We start from the raw sequence: 27310 nt of genomic DNA, 5'->3' as shown, positions 1-27310 counted from the left end.
TGCTACTCTGGTTTTGGCTTGAATGCTTTTATAAGGACTGTCTTCTCTCCTAACAAGACAAATTGACTCATGCTAGGCACATGAGCTTAAGGTGAAATATGGATTTGAATGTTGTAATTCCATTCTGTGACTCTTTAGAAAGGTTTCTGTGTAAATGTATAAATATATATATATTTGGCGAAGTGGTGGTGGTGAAGTGGTTTGAGTGCTGGACTACAGCAGCCTCTGGAGACCAGGGTTTGAAGCCCTGTTTAGCCATGAAAACCTACTGGGTGGCCTTGGACATGTCACATTCTCTCATCAGAAGAAGGCATGATTCCCACCTTTTTGATAGATTCTAAAGGACATGCCTTCAACTCAACTTCAACTTATGATGACTCTAGGAGAGATTTCGTGGACAAAGTCAGCCCTGGTTAGTACAGTGCGCCCTTACTTTACGTGGGGGATCCATTCCGGACTCCCCCACATAAAGCAAATTCCGCCTATGCTTGAACCCTATTTAAATTAATGGGGTTCGTGCATGCAGCAGCACGTGTGCGCCATGGGTGCGCACCTCATTGTTCCCTATGGGACACGCCACCCCTTCTCCCCGCGTGGCTTTCAGCAAGCTGCGTAAAGCACACCCATGCATGACATGGGTGCACTGTACTTGGATGAGAAACTGTCATGATTCACCAAACCTTCAAAGGCTGGCTGGGAGGGAGCCATCAACTGATAATGCAGGCAGGAGCAGTAAATTACCAGCAGCTAGAAAGCACTGAGAAGAGAGTGTACCTCTGAATCTCACCCATTGTGGCACTCATGTTTTCCCATTGTGCTTCACTATCTTAAGCCCTGCCCACTGATGGAATATGGACATAAACAGGAAAATTATTCCTCTTCCCTTTAATATCTGATGGGAAAAAATATAATATATACCTGGATCTGCTCCAGGTAGAACCAGAATGTCATGCTGTTTTTCCCAGGTAATGAGCTGTCATGGCTGCAGTTCCCAGAATTCCCAGGGCTGTGAGAGTAACTCCCTCCATTTAAAAATGAGATGCTGGGCTCCACCCATCAAGAGCCTTCTTCTTCAGCCCAGAAATTTGCCTAGGCAACAACCGACTTTGTTGCATCTAGTTGCTGCCTCCCATCTCTTGTTCACCAGCAGCCCAAAATACCAGTTCTTCAAGGCCAGCAAAGTACAGGGAGCAGAATATTTGCTTCAATGCACATTGTTCTCCAGGAACCATTTGACTGACTAGTGTGTTGCCTTCCAAGTGCCATTAGACTGCAATCCCATTAGCCCTATTAAGCATTACCAATGAGGATGCACAATGGGAATCACAGTCTCACAATATTAGTTGGGCTACAGGTTGTCCACCCTGGTGCTTATTATCAACAAGAACAAAGGAGAAATACGAAGAGGCAAAGAAAAGAGGCTCTAGATTCTACTTACATTCTGAAGAGCAAGTCGTGTAACCCTGTAGAATAATAAAGCATCGATTTAAATTTACAAACAATTTAGAATGAATATGTTTACATATATAGACATATACAGCATGGAAAATAACTGCTTAGTAGGATTAGTTTTGGAAAATGGTTAAAATGGAAAGCAAACATAGATGGGTATGAACTAGGGATAGTATAGATAATACTATGTTTGAAGATACAATATGTTTGGACATACAATATGCCTTTGATTTTTATGTTACATTAAAACTAATGTCTTGGAAATTAGGTTTCTTTGTTTCTCTGGGAATGCTCTCCCACTGCCCAACTCCATTCTATTCCAATTTCAATACATTTCACAAGCAAGCCATACCACCATGTTATCTCAGCAAGGCAACATGGAATTTTCCCTGGACATGCTGATCTGCCCTTCCTGGATAATCCATGCAGTCCTGGAAAGGATTTCTTGGGATCCTGTAAACTAGTAGGAGGGGAAAGGGAAAATTACCCAACAAAGATCCAGCCACTCACTTGGATTGTTCTCTCGGTTCCGGATGATGTACTGGAAAACCAGAAGGGATGTGACTGTTGCAACAATCATTCCTGCTGCAGCGGCACCAATTACGGCAGGGTAAGCATTAAAAGGAGGGTCAGCTGAGAGAGAAAGAAGGGCGGGAGATGCTGTTAGAGGTCTTCCAGCTTGAATTCAGGATCCAGGATACCTCCAGATGTTATACCTAAATTGCCACTGATCTAGTTGGGATGCCGCCGCCTGGATGCATCCCGTGTCAAAGCCTCGCTCAGTCAGCACTTTTTCGAAGTCGGGGAGCTTCCAAATTCAAAAATTGGCTGGCTGAGTGAGGCTTCGACCCGGGATGCATTTGGGTGGAATCTCTTTTCCTGTAGCTTGCAAATTCAAAATGACTTGCATACACTAGAAAGCTGGGCCAAAGCAAACAAAATGAAATTGAACACGGGGAAATGTAAGGTACTGCACTTAGGGCGGAAAAATGAAATACACAGATATAGGATGGGGGACACCTGGTTGAATGAAACTACATGCGAAAGGGATCTAGGAGTCCAAATAGACCACAAGTTGAACATGAGTCAACAGTGCGATGCGGCAGCTAAAAAGGCCAATGTGATTATAGGCTGCATCAATAGAAGTATAGTGTCTAGAGATCAAAGGAAGTAATAGTGCCACTGTCTGCTTTGGTCAGGCCCCACCTGGAATATTGTGTCCAGTTCTGGGCACCACAATTCAAAAAGGATGTGGAGAAACTGGAGCCATGTGTCCAAAGGAGGGCGATAAATATGGTGAAGGGTCTGGAAACCATGCCCTATGAGGAAAGACTTAGGGAGCTGGGGATGTTTAGCTTGGAGAAGAGACGGTTAAGAGGTGATATGATAGCCCTGTTTAAATACTTGAAGGGATGCCATATTGAGGAGGGAGCAAGCTTGTTTTCTGCTGCAGAGGAAGTACACAAGATAGCCCACTCATTTCTGTAGCTGGAATACCAGCAACCATTTTGAGCATACTTGATGTTTGGTCTCACTAGCGTAGGTGGATAAATTTGTTTATAGGTAAAGAAGTGTTCTGTACTATGCAGTGTGGTTTCTTGTTGTGATGAGCTAACTGCAGTTTTGGGAAAGAAATTTTGATTAAGGCAATAATGTCAAACTTTCCAATTGTTCCCATCTGGTAGGGACAGTCTTGATGAATCTTCTGTCCTCCCACTTTTTCATCTGTTTTTAAAACAGCCCAGTTTCTTTTTCCTTCTCTCACTTTCTCCTTTGCCTTTGATTTACTTCAATTGCTGCAAACTGAGTTCAAAGTGCAAAAGTAGTTTTCACTTAATTAAATCAGGAGGAAAGATTGGAGAGAAGGGGATAAAGTCTTGCCTTTCCTAGTAGGATCAAGCAAAAGCAATCTCCTGCAGCATCTCCTGGCTTGTTTATTCTTCCCGATCAATAGCTTTTGCCATTTTGGCCACATGTGCCTCAAGCTTTCATCTGTGAAATGTTTGCAGATATGTAGCACAGAAGTCAAAGGTGAATCTCTTCACCTCCCACCCAATTCCTCTGCCCTGCACCATTTTGCTTCTCTATCCCCCTCCAGCTCAGGCTAAGGTTATTGTAGGTGTTTTTAAAGGAAAACTGAAAAGGGGAATTTCGCAGCTTTCTCTCGAAAACATGTCAGTTGGCCCTTGAAAAGACAGCCTCTTTGGGGGATACTTTCTCTGTGGAAGGAAACTTTCAATAAGGCTTTACACAAACTCTTTCGTCTCACTCCTCCTGGGGTTCCCATCAATTCTACGGCACATCTGTTTCCAATATCCTTAGTTTTTCTAAGCAAATAATTTGCTTGTTTTTCTTGAGTGTTTTGGTTTGGTTTTGCACCTTCCCAAAGCTGTCCCCGACCTGCACACAAACTTGTTGCAACAGCTGTTGTCCTTATGGAGACAAAAAGGCAGCCATGTTCGCCAAGTTCTCCTGACGGAGTTAAGCCAATGTTGTGCAGAGGGTTGTTCAGAAGGCAAAACTATGGGGCTCTACAAGCAGCTGTCTTCCTGGGTCAAAACCAAAATAGATATCCTTTTTAAAACAGTGCTCTGGAAAAAAATATTGTGTAACAATATAACAATTCATAAATATATCTAGAGTCATGTAAGTTGGGGTAGGAAATTTTTCTCTCTCCAGATGTGTTGAAGTGCAACTCCCAGACGTTTAACCCAGCTGGCACAAAAGCAAGGAATTATGGTGGATGTAGTCTAAAATATCTGCAGGGACAAAGATTTGCCTACACCTGCTCAAGATCAGCACTCAAGAAATCCTGTTTGTTTGTTTGTTTGTTTGTTTGTTTGTTTGTTTTGGAAGGCTTAAAGAAAAACCTCTGAGTCATCAAAGCCACTGAAGAGGCAGGCCAAAGTCTAAAGCAAGTAAATGCTTTTGCAATGGGCCTAGTGGCATCTATTTTACAAGAGTAGAGTACATGTCCCATAAAAAGAGAGAGAGAAAATAGTAATCCACAGCAGGAAGGATTAACCAAACCATGCAATTAGCAATAAAATGGTGCACAGAAATGACAACCGGTTAGATATAATTTGCCCTTGCCAACTTGATCTCCACTTCAAGAGTGCCATGCAGTTGCCTATGCCACCTGGTTTCAAAATACTAAACCCAGCAGTCTCATACAGTATGGTAAGATGTGGGAAAAGGACAACAAGCTGAACCACACTCAAATGCAGAGCTAGAACAGTATCAATGGCACAATGGAATGTGGAGAAAACAAAAGCAGAGACAATAGCGAAAGAAGCAATAGCAGAAACAGGTTCTTTCTTGTCATTCCAATAATGTTTCAGACTCACAAGGATCTTTGTCCCTCTTGCTCTGTTCTCATCCAACCTGACTTTAATAAAATAAACTGTCTAAGAGCAGGAGAGCAGACTATTTCCCATCTCACCCAATACTGTCTACACCGACCATCTAAATTGGACAATAGCCCTGGGATTCAGTGGGCTATTCCATGGCTGGGTAGCATGCCTTGGGATGGGTGTTGCAGCTCTGCATCCAGGCCTTGTCCTCTTTTTGTTTTCACTCAATGTGTGGTGTAGGTGGGGTCTCTCCTTAGACATGCACTGATGGAAGGAAGATTGGAGAACCGCCATACCAAAGAGCATGCCTTATTCAAGACATCATTGCAATAGCCACACAGAAATACAGGGGGATGGGAAACAATGGAGTCAGACATGAAATTTTTCCCTCTTACTTTGTTTTTATCTCAATCAGTATCTCCCAGTATTTCCTGTCCTGGTTTAGAAAGCCATGGCTGGTCCCATGAATTTACTCCTTAATAGAATTGCTGGATTTTTTTTTTTTTAAATACCAATTCATACACTAACATCTCCTGCCAAATCCAAGGGTTTTTAGCTAATCTGGACGATTCTGTGGGAAAGAAACCCAAGCCAGTTCAGACAGTCTAGCCTGTTTTCTGGACTCTTGGAAATGAAACCTACCTACTCTTCTTTACATCCCACTGCCTATCTTGGTTTTCCAGCTACTGGCTGATTCCTCAGCTTCTTAATCTCCAAACCGCTTAGTAGCCCAGCTACTTCTTTGGAGGATTTGAAGCAGAGGCTGGATGACCATCTGTCGGGTGCTTTGATTGTGTATTCCTGCATGGCAGGGGGCTGGACTTGGTAGCCCTTGAGGTCTCTTCAAACTCTATGCTTTTATGATTCTACCAATCACCAGAGCTGCATTGGAAGGTCACAGCAGCCACCAAAATGGCTTCTGTCAGTCGGTGGCAGAATGCTTCCAGCTACCCACTTCACCTGGTGTCTTCACTTCCGAGGGGTGCCCAGTGGTACGGTGGTTGACAGCCAAGATACGGAAGGCATACACCACAGCAGGATCTAATCCTCCCAGCTTCTGGTCACGGATGTCAGGATCAATATCACTAGCTACTGTTTCCCAGAAGCTAGTCAGGTGCTTTTGGGTGGCCTTTTTTGCCTCCCTCCTCTGAACCACAAAGCCAGTCAGGTTCCCTGAGCCTTGGGTTTGCCACTCCAATTCCACCTCTGTGCGGTGACGGGTGTACATCAGCTTGCTAATGGTCACATTAGGTGGAGTGGGATACTCTGCAAAGCAGGCAAAGAATTCCTATGTTATTTCTATTATGAACATTATCAGTATATTATTAACGAATTATCATCATTACCAATTGTCATGACTGGCTAAATGCAATTTCAGCAATATCTTTATTAGGCCAACCAAAAGGTGCAAAATACATTATGGTAGCCTCTAAAGCTCACTTGCTTCTTCATCAGGGAAGGATGCTAAAAATCATACAGACTGCAAAAGCTAATGCAATGTATTTTGCAATTCCAGTTGTATCATGAAGGTTTTCACTGTAATATGAATTTTGAATGTTGTGTTTCGCTGCATGGCCAACCTGGCTACCCCTGAATACAACTAGTTTAATCAACTAGAGTTTAGAGTTGAGTACCTGACAAAATGTCCAACTCATACCCTCCAACTGTCATGATTTGGCAGGGACAATTCCTCATAACTCACAAAACTACAATTCCCAGGATTCCATAGCATTGATCCATTATTTCATCAAGGCATCTGAGGAATCATTTATACCCATGAAAGCTCTTGCTAAAACAGAGCAGTTAGCCTGAAGGCACAACACACACACACATTTATATGGGACTATAGGCCTAACTCCAATACCCCAATTTCCATACCATGAATTGATTCTGTTGAAAACACAGAAATAGAGTTTGGATCGATTATGTTTATTTGCATGTGTCTTTACTTACTCTTAACCTGTAGGCTGACCAAGGCAGAGGCATTGCCCACAGCATTCATGGCAGCACACCGATAAATGCCACTATCCTTCATCCACTCTGTATCCTGCAGGGTCAGGTTGAACCAGGCATTCTCCTTTTGCAGTCTGTATTTCTTAGCATCAGGTCTAATGACCTGGTTCTTGTTGTTGTACCAGAAGACTTCTGAGCCCAAGTAAGCACCTTGGAGGTGACAGGCCAACTGGACCTCATTACCTTCAAAGAGAGACACCTTGGATTTCTCCACCACAAGCTTTGGAGGTTCTGCACAGAAAAACAAAAGCACTTAGGGTTTGTACTGACAAAAAAATTCAGCCTGTGAAAGTAGACTACCATATGTACTCAACTAGAAGTCAACTTCATGTATAAGTTGAGGCAGGTTTTGAGGCCAAGACGATGGATTTTGATATCATTCATGGATAAGTCGAGGGTAAAATTTAAGAATATGTAACAAAGGATCTAATTCTAAAGGATGAAGGAAAGGAAAATAATGCCAAAGAACTTAGAAAATTCTAGCAGGTATAACTGTTCATTTGAAAGACTGGATGGATGAAAGAATGGAGGGGAGATCAGTGCTTCCATGATAGGTTACAATTAAAACTGTGTGAGGAAACCACATCTCTGGGGGAGGAGTATTTGGAGTCAATTGTTGGAAAGAGTCCTTTGCTCTGGAGCAGCTCCAATAGTTAAAATCTCTCCCTTTCCCTGTCCTTGCCAGTCTCCAATCTCCAGGCATGTGGCCTCTGTAAACCACACACCTGCTACACCCCTCGTTGCCCAACAAACAAGGATTGAGAGTCCTTCCTTGCCAGGATGAAGCTTCTCCCTGTTGGAAGATTTTTTGCATTCTCTCTTCCCCTTTAGCGTCTCACTAAATCTGTTTTTGCAGCCCATGACCTCTACAGTCTCTCCTGGCTGCACTTTTGTGGCCACAAGAAAGGGTGAGCTGCCTCTCTTGGAAGGCTCCAGGAGAAACATTTTACGTTTTAAATAGCTCACAATAGCTGCACTATTTAATATTCCTCCTAAAAACCCTGAGAGGATTTGTTTGGGATTTCCCAGGTATGGCTAGGAAAGATTCCTGCCTGAAACCCTGGGAAGTCATTGCTGCCATCAGAGTTTGCAACAGTGGGCTAGAGGGACCAAAGCAGCTTCCTATGTCTCTTTGAACTTATATATAAAAACTATGTCTGGCCACATAGCCCTTCCACGTATGTGCTGATCTGCTTACCCAACCGGATGTGACATTCAGCAGTTTTTGCCTGAAGAGGATGAGCAGCCATGCAGGTGAATTCCTTGCCCCCCCAGAGTGGTGTTAGACTTCATCACAAAGATGTTGTGGAATTGTTTCAACCCACCCAAGACGTGGTCCCTCCAATCTCTCCACCAGAGGGTCACCTGGGGTTCTCCTCCTGCCCAGTCACACGTCAGCATGAGGAATTCATTCTGCTTCGTTGCCATTGCGCTGCACATTGGGCTCCCACCTGGAACCCCTGTGGCACAAACAGAATGTTAGAGGCAGACAGATTGTCTTAAGAACACAGCTAGGTCTCCTTCTATACTATCATTGAATTTGAAGCACCCCATCCTTTCTTCTCTACTACAAGTCTTACCAGTGGAGGCTCCCATGTCAGCGGGATGGTGAATGTACTCTGGGCTTCAAAGAAGCTATCCAACAAGTTGATCACTCTCCCCAAAATAGATTCAGCAACTTTGATAGCTCCTAAGTTTGAACAAAAACCAGAAATTGATGCAATGCCCTATTAACATGGGAGCCCCCATTTACCACTGGTTGCCACTTCTTTTTAAATGAACAGTGACCTTGTGAATTTGACAGTAAGAGCAGAAGATTTTCTGCAAGAACAGGTGAGAGAATTTTTACAGGCGGGATTGTGTTACCTTTGCAATGATCAAACAAGTGAGTTGCAATGAAACAGGGAAGACTTAAAACATCATAACTCACTAACAGTATGCCAGCCTATGTCCATCCCCCCCAAAAAGGGGGTAGAAATTTAGCTAAAGAAAATGGCAATAATGCTGATTTACATGGATGATGAAGTGCAACAATAGGTGACTTACCTGTAACTGTAGTTCTTGGAGTGGTTATCTGTGACCTCACACATGATGGGATTTCTATGTCAGTGCAATGCAGTTTTTCAGAGCTTTCCAAATGGTGTTTTTGGCAGTAATCCTGCCCCCTCCTGTGTAAAAGCTGCCCTTCCTTTCTGGCTCCAGTTCCTAGTCCACTAAAAAGCAGCAGAATGAAGGGGAAAGGAAACCAGCAGGACATAGAGGGGAGGACAGGTGGGACTGTGTGAGGACACAAATGACCATTCAATGAACAACAATGACAGGTATTAGAGATGAATCGGGGATAGAAGGGATGTTAAAAGTTGATCTTCCAAGCCATGAGGTTGAGCATTGGACGGTCCAGATGTCTCGTCCTACCCTGGTCTACCATGAGGAGATCTGGTTAATGCAGAAGGTGCATGAAGGATCCATTGGCGAGATGGAGTGGGGGGGGCAAACCATGACTGCCAAGGCCATTTTCCGTTGTCTTCTGTGAGCATCACAATGACCTTCATGAGCATGGGGAAAGTTGGGAATGCATAAAGAAGAGGTTTGTGCCAGTTGTATAGGTTCCTCCCATCTGGATGGTGGGGGGAGGGAAATTACCCAGCTGTGATTTTTGTACACTTTTTTAAAAATGCACACATTTGGGGGTGCATTTTTTTTATTGTTGCACATATACACTCAATGACTAATTCATATTTCTATGCATTATTATATGCACGTGTGTTTCTATGTGCCCTTTTAAAATGTGTGCATTTCATCAGATGGAATTTTTAAAGTCCAAGAAATATGTAAGTTGCCAGCTGCAGAACACAGCCAGGCTGCACCCATTTGCAGGTGGTGTGGACTAAGGAAATAAGCAGCAACAAGAAATCCAGCAAAGCAAAGAATCCCCTCATTCCTAGTACTCACACACAGTGGTCCTGCAGATGGTGTCCTCTTTCAGTGCTGGGTGGGAAGCAAAGCAAGTATATGAGCTCCCATTGTGAATATCCATGCCTCGGTGGATTTTGGTCACGTTGGAGTAGGTTGCCGTATAGTTTCCTTCTTGTCTGGATTCGATCCACCACAGCTGCACTGGGGGGAATCCCCCCTGCCACAAACAATGTAGAGCAAGGTCTCGGAAATTAGCAGCTGGCAGCGGCATGCAGGTGGGTTTCCCCTTGGGTAGATCTGTGGGGTGGGGGGCAAACATCATATCAACAGCGATGAGGAGTTACTGGCGCCCAAAACATTGTGGTGGATGGCTGCCTGGTAAACCATGACTCTGGACAAAATGCACAATGATGGAAGAAGGGAGTAACCATCTACTGCCCTTGTTTAATTCCCCAGGTGCATGGTTTGACTGCTCTGTTAAATACATTTTTGTATTTGACATACCACTCAAACCATGCATGTATTCATGGTGTGTATATGTGTGCCTTCAAGTCGCCTATCAACTTATGGCAACCCATGAATTTCATAGGGTTTTTTAGGGAAGGAATGCCCAGCAATGGCTTCGCCAGTTCCTTACTCTGAAATATAACCTACAGCACCTGCCATTTGTTGACTGTCTTCCATCAAGAGCTGACCTTGCTTAGCGTCAAACATCATACAAGATGATTCCTTTAGTGTATTTAGACTGATGCCACTATGCTCACTGTGTTGTTAGTAAGACAATAAGAGGGGTGAGAAAACTGCCTGCTCCACATTCTCCTCCATTGATCTCAACCATTTTCCATCCTGAATATAAGGAAAATATATGGATGTTGGCACATTCTTCCAAAGCAAACTGAAATGACATTCTCCCCAACCTCTCTAGCAAATTCAGTGGGTATACCTGTTCTCAGAATGGTGATGACCCTGTCATGTATTCTTGCCATTAAGTATGTGTCTTGAAGTCAAATGTTCTTATGAAAAATGAACTGGAATTCTCACTGATCTTGAGATAGTAAGGAGGAATAATATGTTCCTGTTTTTGGACTGGCACAAACCTGAGCCTGATATAACTGTAACACAGGATGGCAGGGAGGAAGACTCTGGCCAGCAAGACAAGAATACAGTAACCCATTTAGCCAAAACAGTATAATTCACTGCTGATCAATCTGCAGCTTACTTGACCATAGAATCATAGAGCTGGAAGAGTCCACAAGGGCCATCCAGTCCAACCCTCTGCCATACAGGAATACACAATCAAAGCACTCCTAACAGAGTGGTCATCCAACCTCTTTTAAACACATTAAAAGAAGGAGACCCCACCACACTCTGAGAGAGTGTTCCACTGTCAAACATCTCTTTCTGTCAGCAAGTTCTTCCCAATGTTGAGGTGGAATCTCTTTTCCTGCAGTTTGAATCCATTGCTCCGACTGGAATGTAGTAATAGAGGTGTATAACCTTTTTAAGAGAAATACACCAAGCAGGAAAGGTGGAGGAATAGCATTATATGTCAGGGATGGTTACACCTGTGAAGAGATCCAGGATTTAAATCCTGGAAGCCAGGTGGAAAGCATCTGAATGAAACTTAAAGGGGAGGAAAACAACAGGGATGTTATTGTGGGAGTCTACTACAGACCCCAAGTCAGACTGAGGAATTGGATGATGCCTTTCTAGAACAGATGACCACACACTCAGAAAGGAGAGATATAGTAGTTATGGGTGACTTCAACTATCCTAATATTTGCTGGAAGTCAAACTCAGCCTCCATCTCTATGTATGGATGTGAGAGGTGGACAGTGAAGAAGGTGGATAAGAAGAAAATAAACTCAATTGAGATGTGGTGCTGGAGAAGAGTGCTGAGGATGAAATACAGAAGACAGAAAGAAAGCAAGTTATGGCAATACATGCTGAAGCCTCAGGGCCAAACAAAGGCAGAAGAAACTACTTACAGTAGACGGTCAGGATGATGGCAGTCTGAGTTCGTGTGTTCAAATGTAAGTTCTGGGCCAAGCAAGTGTAGATGCCTGTTTGGGTTCGTGAGATCCTGGCGATCACGTACTTCTGGCCTGAGTAGACTTGCGAACTGTTGTAGAACCAAATGTAATGACTGGGTGGATTAGAAGGAGCCAGGCAGGTCATGACCACTTCTTCCTGTTCATTGGCTAAGAAGCCATGTTGGTTTACAGCAAATGGCTCCACGGTGATCACTGGTTCATCCGGTCCATCTACCAGACAGATCAGGAATTGCTTAGTAGTGTGACCAATGCAGGAAGGATGAACCCCCCAGAAGGCTAGGCTTTTAACAGCCTACAACACATCACTAATACTAGCTTATGTCTGTTTTAAACTAATGGCATCTTTTAGAGAATTATAGTAGTTGTAGTTTGTTGGGAAAACTAAGTTATCAAGCCCAGTATCTCCCAGAGAAGAGTCACTATTAAATTACTTTAAGTTGGTGGAGAAGATATAAGCTGATTGTTTCCATGGCACTATTCCTATGCATTGACAAAATGGGTCACATTGCCATCCATTTACTTTAGTAGTATCATGTTTTTGAAATTCATTGCCTCCTTACTCCTCTTTACACACACACACGCACACACACTTGTGAAAATATTGTTCATGGCAATTCTCTATCACCCCTTCTTCTTTTTCCTCATTTGTTTTCTTTCTATTATGAGATTTAGATTTATCCCTTCCTCTACTGGTTTCCCCAGTCTTGATCAAAATTGTTATGTGTCTCATATGTTTTTCATTGTAGAACAAAAAAACAACTTTGGAAGCATAGCTTAGGTCAGGAAAATAGGTGGAAGGAAAAGGGTTAATCAGAGCTTGGAAGGAGCAAATCGCAAATATTTGCTAGCACCTTGTTGGTGAGTTATAATGGCATAATTCACCAACATACACAATCATAAGTCATAAGATGTGGGATACAAATAAATATTGTGTGTGTGTGTGTGTGTGTGTGTGTGTGTGTGTGTGTGTGTCCCAATGTCTCCTGAATTTCAGACAATGATATTCTCAAAGGATTGACTGGTGATATTGTGACATTACTTCTAAAACATTGGCTTTGGAAGGTCATGTGGGGGATTTGGGGCCTTTTTCCTTCCTTCCTTCCTTCCTTCCTTCCTTCCTTCCTTCCTTCCTTCTGCTTGCTTGTCGTAAAAATAACAATTAACACATTAACTTAAAGTAATTAATATCTAACGTGCTACTTTCATTTTCCAAAAAGGTTCCACAATCTGAGTTAAAGATTTATCTCCCAATAATGCTGCTCTGATCCAGTTCAGGAAGGTCCAGGACTGGTTTTAAGATAACATAAAAATACTAGAATCTTTCACTCAGTCTCCTGTCTGAGCCGTCCGATTCAATAAGGCATTAAAATGTCTTAATTATTTGCACTTTGCCAGATTAACATCTGGCAGCAGGGCACACAGGAAGCTTCCCCAAAACAGAAAAGACACAATATTTGGTCCTGGTACCCTGTTACTTACAGATCACATCAAGGTACATCCGGTCGCTAGTTTGGCTATTAACTTCATTGTGGGCTGTGCAGGTGTACCATCCCATGTGAGTCCTGTTAGTAGACGTGAGGTTCAACAGACCGCCTGCCGCTTCTATGATGGCTATCATGCCATCCCGATTAGTGTAGTGCTGCCAGGAATACTCAACCGGAAGTGTGCCCTCTTTCACTTTGCATGTCATCACTACAGGCATGCCTTCCACAGGAGCTGAATCATTCATCTGTAGGAAGGGCTTTGAAACAGGGACTGAGAAAAACCAAACATAGATCTAAGGTCATACTGTTGCCTTATCCAGGCATCTGCAGAATCTAAGCCAGAGACGAGCAAACTTCTAATTTGTGAGTTGTGCTAGAACACCAAAATCCACCCAGTTGGAGCTCAGTGCAAAATGGAAGCTCAGCATGATGGAGGAATAATTAAGACTTAAGGTACTTACTAGGCTCACATTGGCCCTTTACAGACTGGTGAAAACCGCCGGCTTGTGAGTGGGGTGAGGACTGAGCATTGCTTTGCCCACATTGAACTAGGATACTGGCTGACCTGGGTTCGAAATTCTGGCCATGGAAACCCACTGGGTGACATTGGGCAAATAACACTCTCTCATCCTCAGAAGATTGCAATGGGAAACCCTCTCTGAAGAAAGTTAAATCAACTTAGGTTTGATATGAAAGTATTACATATACTGTATATACTCATGGAGGGGCACACATTTCATATATACAGTTCAGATCGAGATGAAGCTGCGTACCAGTCAGAGTGGACCTCAAAGTATATCTGCATTTGTTAAAGGTTATATTGTTCATTATGACTGGTAAGTATCAGAAAAGATCATTTTAGGCAACATGTTCATTTTTATTACTGAGATTCTACTCATCAGTGACAACTTCAGTTTACTCCATCTTTGCAAACTCTTCCTTTATTTCATTCCAGGTCAAACGTTTTTCCTCTTAGAGTCACTGTGCTTCTTGGAGTCGCCACAAAAGCCCCATATGGAAAATTCAAGAAGGCTCTCAGACGAAATCTCTGGTCTATGTATTATAAGGGGATGGAGGAGAGAATGATCCATGTGATTCTGCTCTCTAATATTTTGGCAGACTGCAGCGCTTTAATGTTGCTTGGCCACATGTATCCCAGATTTTGTGTGTGAAATACAGATTAGAGCTTCAGAATATGAGGTCCCCAAAATACACTTTGCTTTAACTAAGGGTCAAGTTTTACATAATTATTACAATAATATGTTCGTAACAAAGGCCTCTGAAGCTTGATACAGCTTAAGACCTTAGTGTGGCTTCATTTAATCTGATCTTCACGTGTCAGGCCCTCCATCTGACTTACCCAAAACAATGAGCTCAATATAGAAATAAGCCACCTTGATTTCCCCTTCTTCTTCATACATTGCTTGGCACATGAATTGCCCTTCTGCTGCCTTTTGTAGGTTCTCTATTTCCAGTGTGCTGTTCCTCAAAGTCACATCCCCTAGAACAGCAGAGGACTTCTCCACCTTGGAATCTATGCCATTGCTGATGGCAACAGCCCTGGGAATGAATGAGCCCAGCCTGGTGAAGCTCCAGAAGACAATTATGGGTGAGACCACATCCCCACAGGTCAGCAGGACTGAGTGGTCGCGTACCCCTGTGACCACTTGCTCATCGTATTTTGCATCTTCCAAAGGGAGCAGCTGACCTGGAAGAAAAGCAGACTGCTTCAATTACCATGGCTCATTTGGCAAGGAGAAAATGTTCATAGAATCATAGAGTTGGAAGAGACCCCAAAAAGGGCCCTGATCCAGTCCAACCCCATTCTGCCATGCAGCAAATCACAATCAAAGCATCCCCATTGACAGATGACCATCCAGCCTCTGTTTAAAGACCTCCAAAGAACAAGACTCCACTACACTCCAAGGAAGAGTGTTCCACTGTCAAACAGCCATGAGCCTTTTTACTTTACTATAGGGCTATGATTCCACTTTTACTATCATGATTCTGCCCTATGGAATATGGCAGCTTAGGGAGAGTTATTTGGGATTCTCAGCCAGTGAGCAATAGTACCAAACTACAAACAGGATGTGCTATGGCAGTTAAAGTGGAATCAGATGCTATAACAATGTAATATGAATGGGCCCATGTCTTTTCATTATATGGTTTGGGTCCAGGTTACCTACAGGATTGCCTGTTTATAATCCACCCAAAACACTCAGGTCCTCTGGCAGATATTTACTGCCGTCAGCCAGGACTAGATTGGCAACTGTCAGCCAGAGGACTTTTTCTTCAGATGCCCCTAGACTTTGGAATGATCTGCCGGAAGAGATTTGACAGCTGAATACACTGTTCACACTTAAAGAAGCAGTAAAGACCATTCTTCTTCGTGGTCTCTTATTCAGATGATTTTTAAATTGTGGTTTTAAATGATGAATTGTAAATGTAGATTGCTTTAATATGTGTACACCTTATTTGTCCTTTTAATTGATGTCTGTTTTAATATCTTATTAACTGATGCTTGTCTGTTAATTGCTGTTGTTCGCGGCCTCAATTCGAGGGGAAAGGTGGATAAGAAATAATTGTTGTTGTTGTTATATACACATCTATAGATATTAGATATAGACATCAGAGATATGAAAGATGGGAATGTGAAATTCTGCTTAATTTCACCAAATCCTACCAGCATTTATATTGGACTGCAAGACTGAGGAGGGGTCCTCTGTATTGAAATGTGCTTGTATTTAAAATCTTAATTCACTCATTTATTTATGCATTTTATCCAATTTCCCTCCACTGATTTAAGTATGTTTGTGGTATTTGTTTCAATGGGACAGATTTTTAGTTGATTTAATTTTAAAATCTGCATACTGTTTTGTGTACAGTTGATTTCTTCAAAATGCCCTGTAAGCTTCATGGAGGCATGCATGTTCAAGGAGAAGCATGCTTCTCCTCACGATGCATTTTAGGAAGTATGAAAAAGCTAAATTCATGGAGACTATCAAATCTAACAAAGATCTTTTTCATCCCTGATGTTCTCATGCAAAAACACTCACACACTTTTTGTCTTACATCTAGTCTGGCGAGACTGCTTGCATGTTACTCACCATAAGCCACCGTAGGGAGGATGTAGATGATTTTTAGCAGACTCTTAAAGTGTATGTTCCTTGCCAATCCATAATCCATTGCTCCATGTCACTGCATGAGAAAGAAACCAGAATCCAGGTGCTGTGCTGTTAGCCCCTTCCAGACTGACACATCTCTCCACACAAGAGCTTATGCCTGTGTGCAATTTTTCCACTTCCTGCTTCTTCTGCAGACCTCCTTAACGTCTGTGAAATGGAAGACAGATCTCCCTTTATCTCTTCTTTCACTCTCTCATCCATCAAAACACAGCCCTCATCAGTTTCATGTTACTCTGAATCACCTCCAATTAATCTTCAATTATTCATTTCTTAACCTCATTTCCTCAATCTATTATGCAGGAGCTTCTTCTAAAGGAAGGGCAGAAACACGAGTCCACTTTCTTTGGTTTTAGCATCTTGGGCTGGTGGTCTTTCTGGTGGAAGCTAAGGATCAATCCACAAGAAAAGCTTGAAGTCTTGAGTTTCAAATCAGGGAGTCAAATATATTTGAACATTGTTTTCTGATAGTAAAATCTTCCATTTTTATCTGGGGTAACAATGAAGGCACATTACCTAGGATGGGTCCAGTTCATGAATCACCCCACCTGAAGATCCAATTCACTCCAGAAGTTTGTTTATATTTCTGATGTACATATTTGATCCACAAAGGCTATATCTTTCAGCCTCTGCCCCATGTATGTAAGGTAGGAGCTTGCATTTGCCACTGGCTATCAAAGAATCTGGCTATCAAATTTCTCTGTTGTTTGCCATCAATTGGTACATTTTTTTAAAGACCATCATTTTCCAGGATTTGAATAAACTTAGAAGCATAGAATCAAAGAGTTGGAAGAGACCACAATTCCCTGCGATGCTGGAACATGTAATCAAACATTCCTGATAGATGGCCATACAGACTCTGTTTAAAAACCTCCAGAGAAGGAGACTCTGTGGCAGTATGTTCCACTGTAGAACAGCTCTTACTGTCGGGAGGTTCTTCCTAACACTGAGATGAAATCTCTTTTCCTGATGCTTGACCCCATTGCTCTGTGTCCTAGTTTCCGGAGCAGCAGAAAACAAGCTTGCTTCATCCTCAATATGACATCCCTTCAAATATTTAAACAGGGCTATCATGTCACGTCTTAACCCTCTTTTCCCAAGCTAAACACACCCAACTCCCTAAGTTACTCCTCACAGGACATGGTTTCCAGACTTTTGATTCCTCTCCTGTGGACATACTCCAGGTTGTCAGTTTTCCCAGTAGATAAGGGCCCCACATCCTGTAGTTCGGGCTGTGCTCCCCCATTTGCTCCAGATAGGCAGGCAGGATAGGCAGTGCCATATGTACTGAAATTGGACACATCACAGGTGAGAACCAATGCCCTTATCATTCTTGAGTTGTGGAGCCTAGAACTAGATGTGGTATCCCAGGTGGGGCCTGACCAAAGCAGAATAGAGTGGTACTATTACTTCCCTTGATCTAGACACTGTACTCCTATTGATGCAACCCAGAATTGCACTGGCTTCCTTAGCTACCAAATCTCACATTGCTGATTCATGTTCAGCCTGTGGCCCACTAAGACTCCTAGATCACTTTCTCATGTACTGTTTAACATTATAGAAGATTATACTGAAGGAGTGTATTAGGCTAATAACCATGTGGCGCTGTGTCACTTCGATGTGCCACAGAACACTAAGGCCCTAAAACAGGGACAGATAAGGAGTGGCCCTCCAGATGTAGCTCCCAGCATTCGTCATCCTGGGCTATGCTGGGCCAGGACTGATGAGCATTGCAAACCAATGATATCTGGAGGGTTGTGCCTTGTCTCTCCCTGCCCTAAACTGTAGCTTATTTGTGTGTAAATACAGCACTGGAGGCTCTATTAAAACCATTAAAACCAGAGTACATAACCCGCCCCCCCCCCGCCCCCCAGCTGCTCTGGACTAATAAGATGGAAATGCTGAGAAAACTTCTGAGTGCCCAAGAAAATGGGCAAAACTACATGAGATAACATGTGACGTAAAGGCTCATATGTTTAGTCCCAGGCTGTTTGGAGAGTTTAATTAGTGTAGGCTACGCTGCACAGAGGCGTGAGTGTTTGGATGGAAACTTCCAGCAGTTGCTTTTCTGAGGAAGGAGGGTGAGGACTGTTTATATTGGAGGAACAGTCCACGTTGCAGTCATTCCAAGCTAATTTAAACTTGTCTGGCTGGAGTTTGGGGTAACTTAACCTGTTTGGATGGACCTCATATTCCATTAGCTTGCCTGTCCTCCCACGTCTTTCTGCCTCCAGCAGTCCTTTTTACCCTCGTGTCTGTATAATTTTCCATATGTTGCTTCCAAAGTGCAAGGTTTCACTCACCTCTTTCTTCTTTCTTCATACCAAAAGGAGAATTCTAGCAGCTTCACAACTCCATTTTCCTTTCTGTTTTTTAGTATCACGTAGGAAGCCTTGTCAGGATTTCAGAAATCTATTTACCTGTCTGTTATTGTTGTGTGCCTCCAAGTCATTTCAGACCTACGGTGACTCTAAATTGAAGCTATCATGGGGTTTTCTTGGCAAATTTCTTCAGAGAGGATTTGCCATTGCCATCCTCTGAGGCTGAGAGAGTGTAACTAGCCCAAGGCCACCCACTGGGTTTCTATGGCTGAGCCAAAATTCGAACCTCAGTCTCCAGAGTCATATGAGATTATCGGATGGGGGAAAATCAGGGAAGAAAAGGGCATACTCCCAGCAAAGTGGTGCAATTGTGCTGAAGATCTTCAGATACATGCACTTATCCAGGATTCAACCCATGAAGATCCAGGAATGCTCCACAACAAACCATTCCTAGGACTTCCTCATGAATGGTTTGTTGCTAGAGCATTCCTGGATCATCATGGGTTAAGTCCTGGATAAGCGCAATGTGTCTGAAAATCTTGTATGACTTTGCCAGGAATATGCCTTTCATTCCTAGCTTGCCACCCCCCCCCCATCTGATGATAATCATAGTCCACCCCTCAAACCAATACACCACGCTGGCTTTCCATCTACTTACCTACCTCCAGGAAATTCAGACATGACAGTTAGCACATTACCACATGGTTGCCGCTCTCAAAGCAGTCACATCAGTATATATCATATATCTTCACAATTGTGCAACTGGGGTTCTTGCTGCCATCATGCCATCTTCCAGCCTCCCCTTTAAACCCACCTCCCTGCCCTGTGCCCTATGCAGCTTTTAAGTTATTTTATTTTTATTTTAACTTTTCCACACAATTCCAGAGCTCTGCTACTACAACTGAAGTTTATTTAAAAAAAGAAATAGGGGGGGGGGAAAGCATGGAATCAGCTTGTTTAGGAATAGCAAGAAGGAGGGGGAATAGACGGAGAGGAGAAGACACTGACATGTTGACAATATCTGCCAATATTGCAAATGTCCTAGCAGTGACATTTTGCACCTGAGGACTAGCATGATTTGGAGGTTATTGATGGGTTTCCCCTTTCAATGAAAAGGGATGCCCTAAACTCACTTGTGATACACAGCAGCTATGGGTGCAAAGGCGCAGTCCTAAAGAATCCTGGAGTGTGTAGTTTGGGGAGGGACTTAAAATTCTCTTGTGCATTAAACAGCATTAAAGCTCTCTGGGCCCCTCACAAACCTACACATCACAAGATTCCATAGCATGAAGCCATAATAATTAAAGTGACATCAAACTGCTATAGTTGTGTAGTGTAGATATACTCTAAAGCAATAATAACACATACTTTATCACACAGAAAAGACTCTGCCACCCTATGAAAGGTATCTTATTTCTCAAGAACATGGTTCTAAATGCCATATCAAAATAGACATATTGTCTCTGAGCAAGACAAATAAAAGAGAAATCATGCTGGGTCCTCTTTTCGCCCAACCCTGAGCTCCATGCCAGCATGGTTCATGATGAAACAAGGGACTATGTAGTGGCAAGCACATGGCATAAGATTATCTCATAAGGCACGTGTTTTCATTTCAGTTTCATTTAAGCACAGGTCACACCGTGTTTTTCAGCTCAAAGACTCCTTGAACACATCAAAATCAGTTCCTGTTATGAGAAGGGACAAGCTGAGGCAGTTACCTTGAGCAACAGATTTGGCAGCAATGAGGGAGAGTGGAGTATGTCAGACAGAATGTAATCCATGTCACACACTTCACAAGTCTTCATTGTTGCCACACTTTGGAATGGTTAGGGTCTTTACAACAGTTCCCATTTATATTTCTGTACCAGTCAGCATACAGGTTTGGCAAGGTGAAAATGGAAGAGGGTTCCTGTACTTCTAATGGTTGTATAGAGAAGGGAATTTCAGTGGGTTTTGTTTGTCTGTTCACTGGGTAATAAGCAGCAGCAGCTAAAATTCCCTCTTCTACACAGCCATTAAAGTTATAGGAGCCCTCTCCAGTTTTGAGTCTAGCAAACCTAGTCACCAGTGACCTCGAGACTGTATGAAGGAAACTCACTCAGGGCCAAAATGGACATTCTCTAGTTGTGAGGTTTACATCTATACCTGGGTTCTTTAAAAAAAAATTAATACTCTACAATGATGCAGCGATGAAAGAACTAGGCAAGACCCTAAAGATTAAACATAGACAACTGAGCACTGACGTTAGAATTGTCCAAGCCACTGTATTCCCCAGCATCATCTACGGATATGAGAGCTGGGCACTGAACAAAGTGGATAAGAAGAAAACCAATTCATCTGAGATATGATGCTGGGGAAGAGTGTTGAGGATACCATGGACAACCAAAAAGACAAACAACAGAACAGATCAAGGCTGAAATATCCCAGGAAGCCAAGATGATCAAATGGAGGCTGTTGTACTTCAGCCCCACTATGAGAAGGCATGACTCATTAAGAAAAGATGTGTGCTAGGGGAAATTCAGGGAAAGGTAGAAGGCAGGACAAAGAGAGGAAGACCGCACGCTAGCTGGATAGACTCAATTACGGAGATCACAGATCTGAATTTGCAGGGCCTAAGCAGAGCAGTGGAGGACAGAGGTTCTTGGAAAGGTTTCATCAACAGGTTGCCATGTATCGGAGTTGACTCGGGGGGCAGTTAGCAACCACAAGTTAGTCCAACGCTTTCTGAAGAGCCAAACATTTCCCATTCTAGGGTTAAACCTTCCCTGCCCTGAACCACAATCCTACTGAAAATCAATCATTCTCTCCTCCTGCCCCTTTCAAGGCATGTGCAGATGGAGCAAATTTGTCAGGGGGCTGTGTTGTTCATTGCTATAGTTCTTGGGGTTATTATTTTTCTGTTATCCCAAACTGTACCCTCACGTGGGTTTCTTTTGAAATCTTTTAATACTGAGACATATTGGAACAATATGTCTCCTATTCTTCTCCTGTTCTTTTATTATATCTATTGAGTGCTAATCAGCATAGTGCAGTATGTGGTTTGAGCATTGGACTACAACTGGAGACCAGGACTTGAATCCCTGCATGGAAGTACACTAGGCAAGTCTCAGCCTCAGAGGGAAGCAAAGGCAAACCCCCTCTGAAAAAATCTTGCCAAGAAAACCCTGTGAAAGGTTTGACAGAAATGACTAGAAGGCACACAACAACAAAAACTTTTAAATTTCTCTGTGCTAAAATTCATTTTGTTAGCTTTGGCTCAGCTTTCTATTCTACTAATCTTGAATTTTGATCCTCTCCTCTGGGATATTAGCTGCTACTCCTAATTTGGTGTCATCTGCAAATTTGATAAGCATGCCTCCTATTCCTTCATCCAAGCCATTGATAAAGATGTTGAATAGCACTGGGCCTAGGACACATCCCTGAAGGACTAAGATCTGCATGCCACACAACCTCTATTGTAAATATCTATATGGGTCTGCTGCCTCAGATTTCATCCCATCTCCAGAATTTAAGATTCAATTACCAGTCCAGCTAGCTTCTCTACATAGAATAATGACTAGACCCCATCTTTTCTGTTTCTTCAGGCAGCAAAAAGTCTTAAACTGGCTCTACAGTGATGTTAAACTTGCTCAATTTCATCTTGCCTTTCCACTGAATATGATCCTAGATGGTCCTGAGGTTAGTGCCCCAGCTGGTCTTAAGGTAAGTTCCCCAGTTGGGGTGAAAGGATTACTGGAATGGAATCAAAATGTTCTAAATCTTGGATCCTGAAATGTTGTTGGACCAAAGGTCCTAGTTAGCAAGGTCATAGGTAAGGGATTCTGGGAGGTGTCGTCTAACATCAGGATGCCCACACTTTTAAAGAACAACCAATGCACCATGATCTCAGTGTAGTATACTATGTTTCTTTTGGCATCTCCATGTGTTACCCCCCCTTTGAATATGTGATACATCAGGCAGAAGCTCTCTGCCACAGGAAGACTGTCCTTGGTTTGGGATGAAGTGTGGCATTAACTCCAGAGTTTGGATGGAGAGTGGGACAGAATCATTCTACTCTCTCAGCAAACCAAGCAGACATCTTGGGTGGAAGGACGTGATTCACATGTTACTCTGTGTCTTGGTCTGTTGAATGGCAAGGCCTCAAGGCGGGAGGATATGCAGAAGGATTTGTGTGTCTATTTAATTAGCAATCCATTGTCTGCGTAGAAACCCCTAGACCCTGAGTGATGTCTATTTGCATGTGTTGAGTTTTGATTTTGGTGTTTTTTAGGACTGGTAGCCAAACTTTGTATATTTTCAGGGTTTCGTCTTTCCTGTTGCAGATGTTTGTGGATTTCAATGGCCTATGTGGGCTCAAGACTCAACACATGCAAATGAACATCACCCAGGGTCAAGGGGTTTCCCTGCAGACAGTGGATTGCTATGTGAAGTCGAAGGCTTTCATGGCCAGCATCCATAGTTTTTTGTGAGTTTTTCGGGCTATGTGGCCATGTTCTAGAAAATGGCCACATAGCCCAAAAAACCTACAAAAAACAATGGATTGCTAGTTAAAAAGATATTCATATCCTCCTGCATATGCTCCCACCTTGAAGCCTTGCCATTTAACAACAGACCAACATACAGATTAACATGTAAATCACTTCCTCCCAACCAAGAGTCACACAGTATATATACTCCACTCATTTCCATGCCAGCAATCTCTGAAGATGCCAGCCACAGATGCAGGTGAAACACCAGGAATAAATTCTTCCAAAACATGGCCACATAGCTCGAAAAACCACAAGAAAACTATGGATGCCAGCTGTGAAAGCCTTTGACTTCATCAAACAGACATCCTTCCTTTCAACCCAGGCATCATTCATTGCTACCATGTGGGGTTGCCTAGGATGCTGAAATAAGCTTCTCTCACACCCAAACAATTCACCATCTGGAAGCACCCTCCTATTACAACATCTGGATTTGGCACTGCCAGGGGTTTTCTGAGGGAGGCATGCTGTGGTGTTCGAGGCTCCCAGAGGAGGACTGTCAAAACCGCTCCCTGCTCTCTCAGAGGATTTCTTGCTCTGTAAACTCTTGAGCTACTTAAGCTTTTCCACTTCTGCAGCAGCAGAAAATGGGCCGTTTGCAAAGAGTTGTGTTTGCACTGTGTGTTTTTTGTGAGATAGACAGAACTGAAACAGAATTTTTCAAAAAGAAAGAAAGCAGCCAGGAGTCTAGATGAAGAGAGAGTAGGGAGAATCTAGAGAGAGAGAGAGAGAGAAGAAAATTTAAGAGAAGGGCCTTCTCCAAGCAATGCGCAAATTAATGTTTACCATGAGTGGCAAACAGATTCCAGCAACTCCACAATGTCTCTCTTTCCAGGGAGGAGGCACGTCACTCCCCAAGGGACAGATACTATGACTACGCATGGTACAGACCACACACAGCGAGCACAGAAAAACACAGAATTATCAGCTTTCCTCCAGTTACACAGCCAAGCCTGGGCTGATTCTTGCATTGAAGTGGTCCCTTGCACTGAGATTTCCTGAATGAGAAAAAATAATTTTTTAGAGCAATGGATGGGGGAGGTTGGAGGCCGAAGGGGTGGGTTTGTTGCTATTGATTTTTGTTGTTAAGCGTTTGGGTTTTTTATGGCCATGAAAATCCCTCACTCTGAAAGACTGGCTCCTAAATCCACTGCTCTGACCAAACCTGGGAATCTCATTAGGTTTCCCCCTCTCCCCTGCTGCTGCTGTTACTATAGTTTGGCATAAGAATTCGACCCAGAGGCAAACAGCAGACATTTTAAACCTGGTCATATGTGGTTTCAGACAGACCCTTCTCCATTGTCCAAGCAAAAGAAACTTGCCTCCGTTAATCAATCAAAGAATTAATTATCTTTTTTCTCACCCTTCCTCCTTGGTGCTAGCACAGAATGATTGTTTGCTTTGTTTCCAGTTAGGAACATCGGTTTGCTTTGCAGGAACATCTAGGAATGTGCTTCCTTTGTAGAAGCAGCTGGTAAAGAGTTGGGTTTGCTTTGCAGAAAGAGTTTGCTGCAGCCAGGAAAAAACTGCCTGATTGTCAGCTTTACATAGCCAGTCTCAGCTGCAAATAGTATGTTGTCTTCCCTAAAACTCATCTCAGAAAGCTGCAGGCAAATAGTTCCTGTTACTAGGGATGTGAGACAAGGGAGGGGGAATACAGACCGGCACTTTGTGCCAGCCTGTGGGCAAAGTCATGGCGTAGCGTCCACACACTCAATGCCGTGACTTTGCTCCCATCGTGCCATGACACCATGTGCCCATTTACACGGCACGTGGCATCATGGCACGACTCTACAGCAGTGCCCAAAAGGCCACTCCTGTGGCCACATCATGCCACCCTGTTGTGGCTATGACGCCCCTTCCAGGGATAGAAAAATATGCCCCTTTTCAGGGCTTCTTTTTGCTCCCACAGTGTTGAACAAATTAAGGACAAAAAGGGGTGGCATCCAGCCGCCCGCCTTTATAGCCCTGGAATCTCACTGTTAAATTCAGATCAGCATTCCAACCTACTGTGGTACTACCTAATAAGGGCTGGTTATAGAGAGTGTATGGCTCTCTTGCCCAACACTTCTTCTGCTACTAGTCTCATTTTTGTGCACAATTCTAGTTATGATCTACAAAGCCCCTTAGAACAAACTGGAGCTTAATCCAGACAAGATATAGGTGCTTCTGGTCAGTCTAAAAGCAGATCGGGGGACAAGGATTACTTCTTTGACCCAAAGACAAAGGTTTGCAGCTCAGATGTATTCCTGGATTCAAGCCTGAGGCTGGAAACTTGGGTTTCTGCAGGAGTGCATTTGTATAATAAAATGTGATTGATTGATTTGATTCATATCCATCTTTCTCCCAAAATGGGATTCAGGGCAGCTAAAATTTGCATGAAAGCTGCACCCATTCCTTGAGATTCTTATGTGGGCACAGTGGTGCATACTTTAGTTACATCCCATTTGGACTACAGTAATGTACCCAACATGAGATTGACTTTGAAGAGTGTTCAGAAACATCACCTGGTCCAAAGTGTTGCAGCGAGGCTACTGACTGAGGCTAGTTATGCTGTTGTTGTGTTCCTACAAGTCATTTCTGAATTATGGAGACCATTAGGCAAACCTATCCTGGGGTTTTCTTCATATACATAATTTTTTCAGAGGGGATTTGCCCTTGCCTTCCTCTGAGGCTGGGAGAGTGTGACTTGGCCAGGGTCACCCAGTGAGTTTCCATGGCCAAGTGGGGATTTGAACTTTAGTCTCCCATTCTCTTAGTCCAATACTCAAACCACTACACCAGAGTGGCTCTTGACATTAGTGATAGGGAACCTACAGAAGAAGCTCTTCTCTTGGCTCCACCATCCTCTCAAGTACATATGGTGGGATATATGGCAGAAGACTTTCTCAGTGCTAGCTCTAGGCTGTGCAGCTCCCTTCCTAGAAAAATTAGACTGACACAGTCCATGGTATGTAAAAGCGGATAAATAATTTTTTGTAACAAGCCTTTCAGAACTACTCCAGAAAGGCAGGTATTAATAATGTGATGTATTGTTCATATTTTTTTCATTTGCTATGGATATGCTTTTAAATGGCTTTTAATGTTATTAAACATTCAGTTATATTTTAAGTGTTGTCTTTCAACAACAGGATATAGTTGCAGGACTGTACTCTTCCATACAAACTGTCCAGGCTCTGAGATACCTGGAAGAGGCCCTTTTCTCAGTCCTGCCACTTTCCACAGGTGCATCTGGAGGGAATGAGAGAGGGTCTTCTTCATGAATGCTCCTAGGCTCTGAAAAGTCCTGATCTTTCAGTCCTGTGAGCCATGACTCTATTGCAGCATTGGGCCTCACGTATGTATCCATGTAAGAATAATTCCTTTTCTTCTTTAAACTGGGTTCAGATTTGCAACTAGCTCCTGCTACTTAAGCCTTCGTTGTCGTCGCCTCTCCCTTTGCATCCAAGAAGAGTCCTTTAGCATACATCTGGGTGTGATATTTCATCCGCCAGGCTCTGTTTAGTTGGGGCCATTCAATATAGATGAGCATTTGTAATGCAACTGCTGTGTCACTGTCCGTGGGATGGGGATGCTGTAAACTTAGAACTGATCTGTGCTCATTCAGTCATTATAATTTCTAGATAACTTTGGCTACAGGGGTTTACTTTCTACAAGAAAATCTAACAGCCCAGTCCTATTACATGTTCACTCAGAGGTCAAGCCCCCTGGGATTTGAGCTCACTGGCATTTACTTTCATATAGTTGTAAATAGGATTGCAGCCTCAATGGCTTAGAGTTTTTTAATTCTGTAGTTAGATTCTCTGGTTTGCAGTAAGGCCAGTTTTGATGTTGTTTTTGTCAAGATGCAAAATTTAAGAACTTTCTTTATTCTCTAAACTTGAATTTTTCTTACCCTTTTCAAAGAAAAATCCACCCAAAATGTAACAGCCAACAGAGCCTCCCAAAAGAGTCTGTTCTTCCCCTACCCTCCTCTTCCACATAGTCTATAACATTCAATGCTCTACTT

General features: G+C 43.0%; 1 protein-coding gene across 1 annotated transcript; it reads right to left on the bottom strand.

The window, feature by feature from the left end:
* Positions 1-2: 2 nt before the first annotated feature.
* Positions 3-16504, bottom strand: VSIG10L2 (V-set and immunoglobulin domain containing 10 like 2). Its single transcript, XM_042473961.1, has 10 exons — positions 16380-16504; positions 14633-14980; positions 13268-13543; positions 11723-11998; positions 9963-10031; positions 8144-8278; positions 6759-7049; positions 5766-6071; positions 1963-2085; positions 3-49 (listed from the first exon to the last, which is right to left on the bottom strand). Exons 1-10 carry the CDS (start codon positions 16456-16458, stop codon positions 3-5), a joined length of 1950 nt encoding a protein of 649 aa, XP_042329895.1. The 5' UTR covers positions 16459-16504.
* Between the last annotated feature and the right edge of the window lie 10806 nt (positions 16505-27310).

This window comes from Sceloporus undulatus, chromosome 6 (genome assembly GCF_019175285.1).
Source record: "Sceloporus undulatus isolate JIND9_A2432 ecotype Alabama chromosome 6, SceUnd_v1.1, whole genome shotgun sequence".
Taxonomy (NCBI): Eukaryota; Metazoa; Chordata; class Lepidosauria; order Squamata; family Phrynosomatidae; genus Sceloporus; species Sceloporus undulatus.
The sequence above is the reverse complement of the archived record's forward strand: the minus strand, read 5'-3'. Positions and strand labels throughout refer to the sequence as shown.